Consider the following 10,664-nt stretch of genomic DNA (forward strand, 5'->3'; position numbering starts at 1 on the left):
CAATACAGTAGTTGTGGTTTTATGTGCACCAAAGTTGGAAGATGACTTTATGAATCCCAGAGCTGTTTTAACTTTCCCATATTGAATACAGAGAGAATTTTATCTGATCTTAACTCTAGTACATTAGTATACATTGTACAATGCTACTGAGCTACTGAGTTTCCGGGGGAGCTGTAACTTTGAATTTGCCATAGATCATATATTCAAAAATCACCCATTTAATTCACATTTTTTGCTTCAGAGCACTCAATGTGGTTTGAACTGTGGAACAAACTCCCACAGGAACTAAGGACTGCTGCAAACCTTACCACCTTCCCCTCAAAGAGCAACATGTCTTTTTTTTGTTCTGCCGTCTTATACATAAATACATTCAAGCTTGTATGGCTTAAAAACCACTCAGCTCTCCCTGAGGTAAAACAGCTTACCTCACACGACATTCCCCATTTGAGAGGGTGAGAAACAAAGAGGGAATAAACCATAGGTGGCAGCTGTTAGTTACATTGCTTAATTCATTACAGAACAGCAGGGTAAGAACCTGCATAAACTAGAACAGAACGTTTGGGTGTGACCATTTGCTGTACTAATCTCACAGTAAATTAAATGTGGTAAGGATGATTTGGGAGGAAAATGGTTACCCAAAGAGGACCATATTCCTGGGAATTACACAGAGTATCAAACGCAACAGATTGTTTTCTCCTATTAATAAATTTACTGTCTGTAGCCTGTGTCATATTGTAAGATTTAGTGTTTCAGACATGCATGCGTGCAGCATATCTTGTTACTTTAAGAGTTTATTCAGGGCTTGTCTCTTGAAAAGATTCACTGGGTAGTGTTGTATTTTTTTATAAGATTTTTCTTTGTAGTAGACTAAGCATAAAAAAGAAGGGAAAATATTTTAGTTGGTGAGGACTGTTGCCTTTTCATGCATGTCTGAAGTGGCCAGTGGAATTAAGTCTGACAGATGGGGAAGGAAAGGGAAAGGGAAAAAATTAGAGCAAGCATAAGAAAATTTAGCCTAAGGATAAGCTTCCTTTTAGTATTCAGTTGTAAGCACAGCAAAACAGAGGCTTAAAAAGAAAGCACTGGATCAAGCCTAAGCATAGCACTGTATGCCTGACTCTGGAGTCAGCACGATCCCTCTATAACTGAGCGCCTTCGGCTTTTCGAATGAGCTTTCATCCAGTATATTTATATTGTGTGTGGAGTAAAAGTGACACATCTTTCCAAAATTTTCTTTCAGAACTACAAGAGACACATGGATGGCATGTATGGGCCTCCAGCCAAACGCCACGAAGGGGATATGTATAACATGCAGTATGGCAACCAGCAGCAGGAAATGTATAACCAGTATGGCAACGCTTACACAGGGCCTGACAGGAGGCCCATGCAGGGACAGTACCCATATCCATATAACAGGGAGAGGATGCAGGGCCCAGGACAAATGCAGCAGCATGGAATACCTCCCCAGATGATTGGTGGCCCCATGCAGTCATCATCCTCCAGTGAAGGTCCTCAGCAGAACATGTGGCCAACACGAAATGATATGCCTTACCCTTACCAGAACAGGCAAGGTCCAGGAGGCCCTGCACAGGCCCCTCCGTATCCAGGGATGAATCGCACTGATGATATGATGGTACCTGACCAGAGGATAAACCACGAGAGTCAGTGGCCTTCTCATGTCAACCAACGGCAGCCTTCTTATATGTCATCCTCAGCTTCCATGCAGCCTATCACTAGACCTCCTCAGTCATCCTACCAGACACCACCCTCTATGCCAAACCACATCTCCAGAGCTCCGAGTCCAGCGTCCTTCCAGCGCTCTTTGGAAAACCGTATGTCTCCAAGCAAGTCTCCTTTCCTACCCTCCATGAAGATGCAAAAGGTTATACCCACAGTTCCAGTGTCACAGGTCACAGGACCTCCACCCCAACCACCGCCGATTAGGCGAGAGATTACCTTCCCCCCAGGCTCTGTAGAAGCATCCCAACCAGTCCTAAAACCAAGACGAAAGATTACCTCAAAAGATATTGGTAAGCATCAAAACAAAACCTAATATAAATTGTGAGGGAAGGGACTTTGATTCTAATTTTTTTTCACATTTTAAGACACTCTTGACAAACAGTGAACTTTGGTAACTACAGTGTGGTTGCCTTCAGTAAAAAATGTGATAACATGTGCATCAGTGAGGATGATAGGTAAAACTCATCCCGGACAATCTGACATTAAATGAAAGCAGTATTTTATATGGAGACTCGAGGTCTTCACAAATGCATTAAAAATGAAGCTTGCCTCAGATTTCAAAATGAAATGTGTTGAAAGGTCCTTTAGAATGTCTGTTAAATCACAGTACAGCATTTAGCTTAGCAAAACTTTTCCATGTTTTTGTTCCATGGAAGCTCATGCTATGTTCCATGAAAGTTCTGCTGTGTAGTTGCAGTCTCTGCTTTCCTTGAATGGTCCATTTAATCATTCCATGGTATTTGTCCTGTTTGTTTCTCCCCTGATTCTTAAAAAGATCCCCAGGTGTTTTCTGATCTTAAATTTTGGTTACATTTCATCCATTCAAGTTCTCATACTTCAGATTTCCACATTCCTGACAGAGTATGATGCCTTTGTTTACTGATGGATTGGGTTAATCAAGTTCTTTAAGTTGGTACGATTATTTCAGGTTCAGCAGTCAGGAACAATAGCCCTACTAGGATATTCTCCATTACTAAGGCTTAGCAGCAGTTACAGAAAACTGAACAGAACTAAGCAGTGAAAATAGGGTCTTAACCAGTAACCATTTAATTTAAATTTGCACCCTCAGAATATCACTGTTTACTCTTTCAGAACTCATGAACAGTCTCCAAGGATGCACTGTTTTACTTCTCCCTCTTTCTTTCCCCAGTAACTCCTGAGGCGTGGAGAGTGATGATGTCCCTTAAATCTGGTCTTTTGGCTGAAAGTACCTGGGCGCTAGACACTATTAATATTCTTCTGTATGATGACAGCACTGTTGCTACTTTCAACCTCTCTCAGGTAGGTGGGAAAGCATTATCCTTCTCAACTTTCCAGGGAAAGAAAAGTGAAATAAGACACCTACAAAAATGCTGCTGGCTTTTCCAATTTATTCTAATTAACATAAATTTTAATACTGAAAAACTTGCACTTGTTTATGATTGGTAACAGTGAGTAACAAGAGACAGATATAGGTCACATAGAGAAAATAAAGAAGCCTGAAAAAAGGATGTTTCTTGTAGAAAGGAGCATGTAGGAATATGAGAGTTTTAGCACTGCCAATAGACTAATGTGTAAATTCACACACATAATAGTATAATCCCTCAAAACAGCAGTATGTTAGTAATCTTTCTTAGTCTGGGTTTCTTTAAAGACTTTGCAAAACTATATTAAACTGATTTGAAGGCTTTTTTTCTTTTTTGGTGACAACTTGTCCTTTTCCATACTTCCATGTGAGACTGTCGGATTTTATTTAATTGCTTATTTTCTGTTCAATTTCTTCTTCCAGTGAATTCAGTTTTCACAGGAATACCAAATTGACACTTTAAAGGCCAAAATCCACTGTCTATTCATAATATACAAACAACACAGGATTTAACAGTGTGTGCTTTTGCCTCGCTGCCTCCCAGCATTTTTCATCTCTGCTCTAATCATTTGCCTGTTAGGTGGTAGTAATAGATGGCATGCTGATAATTCACATCATCTAAAATTTGTACAAATTAAATATTCAGTTTCTCTCCTCCATTCATTCCTTGGTTACTAATAGTGTAACTCATCATTTTTTAAATGTAATTACTTTTTTTTTTAAATGCAGACACAAATGGTATATTACATCCCACCTGACTTTAGAACTAGGGATATCTATAGCATGATTTATCTCATCCAGAAGAAGAGATCTAAAATAGGTCAGATGAATCATACCCTAGAAATGGCCTGTAAAAGACCATTGATTATAAAAGGAATCAAGACAATTAGGTTAGGTGTGTGACTAGTGTGGGTGTTGAAGTTAAATGAGGTGAATCTCCTTGGAATTCTGTCAGAAATTGTGTTAATGCACCCTATGCAAATTGCACAGAATACCAGATATAGTGTAAATACATATATTCTTTTGTTACGTTTGCTTTGGACTCTGTTTCCAATTGCAGGATCATGTGATGCCTGGCAACTCTCGCAGTTCTGATAAGCATCGGTTAGTTCTTAGTTCTTTGAGAAGCTGGCAATCATAAGAGAATATAGAATGGACAAAGGGCTACATTTCACTGAAAACCCATTAGCCCACAATAAAAAAACCCACATTAAAAGCCAGACAATCGGACTGAACGCATCATAACAACAAAGAATTTTTAATAATAAAGCTACTAAGCGTAAATTAATACCAAGTCCAACTACTGCCTTTCCATAAGAAAGTGATTACAAGTTAATTAAGAAGATTAAACCTAAATTAAAACTGTTTCTGAAGGGTGACTTACAGCACCAGGCTCCAGTAACAGTTTTTAACTACTGCCAGACAAAAAATGGATCTATTCCAATAGAAGTGAGATATTAATCTAGGATATCAGGACCTGGACTCTGAACTGCAGGTTTTAGAGACAGTTGGTTTTAGAAACACAGGAGGAAAGTAAGAATTGCAAACTTTGAATATCTAGTAAAAGTACAAATCAGAAAAAATAGCCAAGTTAGGAACTTTAGTACTCTGTTCAAAAAATTAAGAGTAATAGGCACTTCCAAGGGGACAGAACAGCTAGGCCAGATGTCTGCTAAAGAGACATTAGTAAAGTCTGTACCTCTCATAGCTGTTACAGCTGAAGCAAATGGAGCTGGGATAGTTTGACATTATATACTGTTTGGACAAACAGTAGGTGAATTTCTTTTGATTTACTTCTGCTATGCAGGACCTAGCCACAAGTCCACAGCAGGATGAGAGAAATATTCACACATGTATGCATCAGTGTTCCTAACAAAATTTCACGCAGACAAAAATGTTTATGTGATTTTTATGTTCTTTCTTTCTTCTTCCTTTAGTTGTCTGGATTTCTTGAGCTTTTAGTAGAATATTTTAGAAAATGCCTGATTGACATTTTTGGAATCCTTATGGAATATGAAGTGGGAGATCCAGGCCACAAAGCACTTGATCACAAAGCAGCCAAGAAAGATGATAGTCAGTCCTTGGCAGAGGATACTGGAAAAGATGAGAATGACGAATGTATTGACTGTTTTGATGAAGATGAGGAGGAGGGGGAGGATGAAAAGGTAGAAGGAGAAGAAAAGAGCATTGTTTTTTCCACTCCTGGTGCCATTGCTGATCCAAGTGAGAGGCCAAAACAAGCCAGTAAATTTGACAAGCTGCCAATAAAGATTGTAAAGAAAAATAATCTATTTGTTGTTGACCGATCTGACAAACTTGGACGCGTTCAGGAATTTGATAGTGGACTTCTCCACTGGCAGCTTGGTGGTGGTGACACAACTGAGCATATCCAGACTCACTTTGAAAGCAAGATGGAGATTCCACCACGCAGGAAAGCCCCTCCTCCCTTGAACTCTCCAAGCAAAAAGAAGGACCTCGAGGGGAAAGGTGAATCTGAGGAGCAACAAGAAAAAAGTATAACAGCAACCATTGATGATGTCCTCTCAGCTCGGCCAGGAGCATTACCTGAAGACTCAAACTCTGGTTCCCAAACAGAGAGCAGTAAATTTCCCTTCGGGATCCATCAAGCCAAAAGCCACAGGAATATTAAACTGCTAGAGGATGAGCCAAGGAGCCGGGATGAGACTCCTCTATGCACCATAACTCACTGGCAAGACTCCTTGGCCAAACGCTGCATCTGTGTGTCAAATATCGTCCGTAGCTTGTCTTTTGTGCCTGGCAATGACACCGAAATGTCCAAACATCCAGGCTTGGTGCTGATCCTGGGAAAGTTGATCCTTCTTCACCACGAGCATCCAGAAAGAAAGCGAGCGCCGCAGACTTACGAGAAGGAGGAAGAGGAGGACAAAGGGGTAGCCTGCAGCAAGGATGAGTGGTGGTGGGACTGCCTCGAGGTCTTGAGGGATAATACATTGGTCACATTAGCCAACATTTCTGGGCAGCTAGACTTGTCTGCTTACACAGAAAGCATCTGTTTGCCAATTTTGGATGGCTTGCTGCACTGGATGGTGTGCCCATCTGCAGAGGCACAGGATCCTTTTCCAACCGTGGGGCCCAACTCAGTTCTTTCGCCTCAGAGACTTGTGCTGGAGACCCTGTGTAAGCTCAGTATCCAGGACAATAATGTGGACCTTATCTTGGCCACCCCCCCATTCAGCCGTCAGGAGAAACTCTACGCTACTTTAGTTAGGTACGTTGGGGACCGCAAAAACCCGGTCTGCCGAGAAATGTCCATGGCGCTCCTATCGAACCTTGCCCAGGGGGACACATTAGCAGCAAGGGCAATAGCTGTGCAGAAGGGAAGCATTGGAAACTTGATAAGCTTCCTGGAGGATGGGGTCACTATGGCCCAGTACCAGCAGAGCCAGCATAACCTCATGCACATGCAGCCTCCTCCTCTGGAGCCGCCTAGCGTAGACATGATGTGCAGGGCAGCCAAGGCCTTGCTGGCCATGGCGAGAGTGGACGAGAACCGCTCCGAGTTCCTTTTGCACGAGGGTCGTTTGCTGGATATCTCAATATCTGCTGTCCTGAACTCTCTGGTTGCATCTGTCATCTGTGATGTACTTTTTCAGATTGGGCAGTTATGACATAAGTGAGAAGCCAAGCATGTGTGAGTGGAGATTAGAGGGTCACATATAACTGGCTGTTTTCTGTTCTTGTTTATCCAATGTAGGAAGAAGGAAAAAAAAAAAGAATCTTTGCTCCTCTGCCCCATTCACTATTTACCAATTGGGAATTAAAGAAATTATTAATTTGAACAGTTATGAAATTAATATTTGCTGTCTATGTGTATAAGTACATCTTTTTATTTTATTTTTTTTAACCAAAGTTGCTGTCTAGTACATTCAAAGGTCACACTTTTTTTTTCCATAGATTATCCTTTTCAATGTTCTTTTCCATGTTTGTATTGCATATTTTTTGGGAAGCGAACTAGTGACTTTTTAAAAAAAATGTTATGGCAAACCATTGTATGATGGGAAAAAAATCTCACCACTTTGAAACAAAAAGGTGAAAAATAACCAACATACCAAGTTCCTGTGTGTTTTATTTTTTCAGATAAGGAAAAAATAAAAAAAAACTTGTATACCATCACCCAAAGCTCTGTGCAATAGAAGATTCTAGTGATGTAGGTATAGGGGATCAAGGAGGGTGTCAGTCAGTAGTCAAAATCCAAAACAATACTGATTTCTCCTCAGGAGAAATGGTTACATTAGGCTAGGAGCAAAACAAAACAAAACAAGTCAAGTTAAAAGATTTTTAAACAAAACCTGAAGTTAACATCAATTGCTTCCTCACCAGAACTGTCTTGTCTACATCTTTTTTTTTTTTTTTTTTTTGACCTTCCACAATGACAGTTCTTCACAATTCCTTTAATCATTTTTTAAAATATTTTTTTATTGCCTAAGGGCCGTGATGTATATAGAAGTTGTACATGAAACATACCCTCATTTTTTTTTTTTTTAGTACAAAGTTTTTAGTTTCTTTTTCATGATGTGGTATCTACAAAGTGATAGTAGAATTATTATTTTTCTTTCATTTGGGCCATATCTCCAAAAAATAATAAAAAAAAAAAGAAAAAAGAAAAAACCCAACACAGAAAACCAACAACTGAGGGTAATGTACAAGTTTCTGTATGTATAAAGTCATGCTCTATTTCGGGAGAGCAGCCGATCACAATTTGCTTTATAAATCAAGGTGTGGAAATGGTTACGTATGGATTGATTTAAGAAAATGGTTACCAGTCTACAGACAAAAAATATATACAGGAAAAAAAAAAAAAAAAGGAAGAAACACAACTTCAAAGATTTTTCAGTGACAAGAATCTGCATTTGTATTTCAAGATAATGTAGTTAAAAAAGAAAAAACTTGATGTAAATTCCTCCTTTTCCTCTGGCTTAATGAATTTCATTTATTCAGTATAAAATCTTTATATGTTCCACATGTTAAGAATAAATGTACATTAAATCTTGTTAAGCACTGTGATGGGTGTTCTTGAATAGTGTTCTAGTTACAGTGTGGGATATCGGAAAGCAAACTAATTACAAGAAAGAGCAATAATGATTATTCTCTTTCCCCTACTTTATTATTATGACCTTCAAAAATATTACGCTATTGTATTGCAGCAACTTGCTCTCCTCTTAGAAAAGCCTTCTCACATCTCAGAGAAGTGTTTTTAATTATTATATATAAAACCACGAAGCCTCAAAAGGGGAAGACATGGCTGACAAGTTGTAGTTCTGACTATGCAGGTACTCAGTCTCCGTGCTGTGTTTGGGGGACTGAAGGCGGATGTTAGAAAAAGTGACAAAAGATTTTGTTAAAGCAATAACCAACTGGAAGAAATTGATCTGTATTCACTACCTGTAATTCTCTCTGTTGGTTAAAGGTGCAAATACCCCAGTGATGTGGGTATTTAGAATAAACACCCACCCACTTCTCGATACTGTATGTGTCATTGCATACTTACGTGGCCTCTCATGCTGGGAGTCTCCCGTTAAAGTGGATCAGGCTTTAATAGAGCACATCCATCGTTATAATTGGTGGGAGACGGCCATTTCCCTCTCAGGAATTACCTGGTTTCAGATACATCCACTCTCACCTGATGATACCTTGTTGCTGAATATTGTTCAAGCACTAATTTTTTGTTCTTTTATCTTGGATCATTGACTTTGTTAGTGTGATCATAAAAAGCTAATAATAATCAATTTCCCTGGAATTGCCACATAATTACACTGTTAGTGGATATCCTCCTCCTCTCTCCAATAACAATACGGAGGTACTTGAAAATTACAACCCCCTTTGGCATACTGCCCATTTTGTTCATATAGATTGCTATAGCATTAATATATGAAAGAGAATTTCAGAGACAGGTAAAGTACATACAATTATAAGCCAAGTTTGAAACGTGCCTCCCTATTACGAGAAGTAATTTCTCCTTCTAGCGTCTTTTAGTAGTCTCTCTATTCCTACATCATTTGCTGCAGTGGTCTGTCTTCCTCTTGCATATCACTGCTTTTAGAAATGTCTGGTGAATTATAACCCACTTTTAACTCTTCATCACAGAAGGAGGCATATTTCAGGGATGATTTTTTTGCAGGTTATTGCTGGGCAGTGTGAAAGTAGAATGCCTCACTAAACTTACTTCTTACTAATATTTTACTTCTTGATACCACCCCATAGATACAAGCAAGCTGTTAAATAAGTCCTCTGCTGAGTGCTACACACCCCTTCTGATCAAGGATAACAAAGGACATCTATTCTCTTCCCTCTTCCGCATTCAGGCCCAGAGTCCTCTGGGGAAAACTACACCTGTGGCAAAACACTCTCAGCTGTCAGAGGCAGCATGTTAATGCTCCTCAGGACTGCTCCAAGCCTGCTTAAACAACATGGGTGGGGGGAAAAACACCCAGCCAGCCACAGAATGTCCATATGTATGTGACATTTCCTGCCACTTTTCCAGCTGGGCCAAAAACTAGCTGAGGAAACACAGCAGTGAAAGGAAAAGGTTAACAGTACGGACTCTGTCTGAACATGATTTTACTCTGTTACAGTAAGAGTAAACAATCTAAATCACGGGTTAGTATTAAATCACATTTATCAGAAGAAAGGTGACACATAAGAGCTCAAATTCCCTCTCTTGTCTTTGTATGATTTCATCTTTCCCACAATGTTCTCTTAATCCTTTGGAGATGACCTGCTCATAAGACCTGTGCCCTCAGTCAGCATGTTCTGACTGAGTTCTGACGAAGCTTGAGCTGCTCTTGGTATTATTCTCACAAGAGGTATTTTGGGTTTCAGTTTAGGAGGCAAATTCTACATTTTTATGCAGATGTCACTGATGAAGCTCAAGAGTAGTACTAACAGGATGGACTATTTGAGTTATTTAAGGGAAAGCAGGCAGTTAGTGTTTTAGGCACTAATCAACCACAAATACTTGACTAATTTTATATACATATATAAACCTACCGGGTTCTTTGGCAGACCCAAGTAATTAACTACTTGCAGGTTTAAAGAGAATTACTTCAGGAATTTGACAGGAAAAAATGGTTTTGTTTCTTGTTGACATAACTTCCTACACTGTTCTTTCAGAAAACCCACAAAACAAGAACCAACACATGAAAATATCCTGCTCAGAAACTCCCATGTTTTCAACTACCCAAAATGAAAGATGGAAAAGAAAAAAACCTGTGTTCAAAAGCCTGTGCAGTTTCTCTTCCATCCTCTTTTGCTGTTTCACACCACGATCTGTGCCATCACCACCACGAGACCATTACCTTTTGGCATGGATACATCTAGAAGAAAAGTTTATTTAATTAGAGGAATACTATAGGAAAAGCATGTACATGTGTTACATGTTAATAATTCCTGTACAACACTTCTACAGTGCAATGCCAGCTACACCTCTTATTTTACAAATATGAAAATGCCCCTTAGTAATAAAAGATGTAACTGAAAAAGAAAAATTACCATCTCCATTGTTCTCCCCCACAGAAGAGAGAGGATTGTAAGCATTCAT

The 10,664-nt window shown here is 39.3% G+C and overlaps 1 protein-coding gene across 6 annotated transcripts in view; it reads left to right on the top strand.

The window, feature by feature from the left end:
* ARID1B (AT-rich interaction domain 1B) overlaps window positions 1-8,131 on the top strand; it is a 323,744-nt gene extending 315,613 nt beyond the window's left edge. For all 6 annotated transcript variants that reach the window (XM_066315514.1, XM_066315519.1, XM_066315515.1 and 3 more), the window contains 3 exons: window positions 1,241-2,030; window positions 2,891-3,021; window positions 5,023-8,131. In XM_066315514.1, the coding sequence (XP_066171611.1) occupies window positions 1,241-2,030; window positions 2,891-3,021; window positions 5,023-6,735 (2,634 nt within the window). In that variant the 3' untranslated portion in view covers window positions 6,736-8,131. The remainder of the gene's footprint in view (window positions 1-1,240; window positions 2,031-2,890; window positions 3,022-5,022) is intronic.
* Window positions 8,132-10,664: the final 2,533 nt, after the last annotated feature.

The sequence above is a fragment of the Sylvia atricapilla genome, chromosome 3, assembly GCF_009819655.1.
Source record: "Sylvia atricapilla isolate bSylAtr1 chromosome 3, bSylAtr1.pri, whole genome shotgun sequence".
NCBI lineage: Eukaryota > Metazoa > Chordata > Aves > Passeriformes > Sylviidae > Sylvia > Sylvia atricapilla.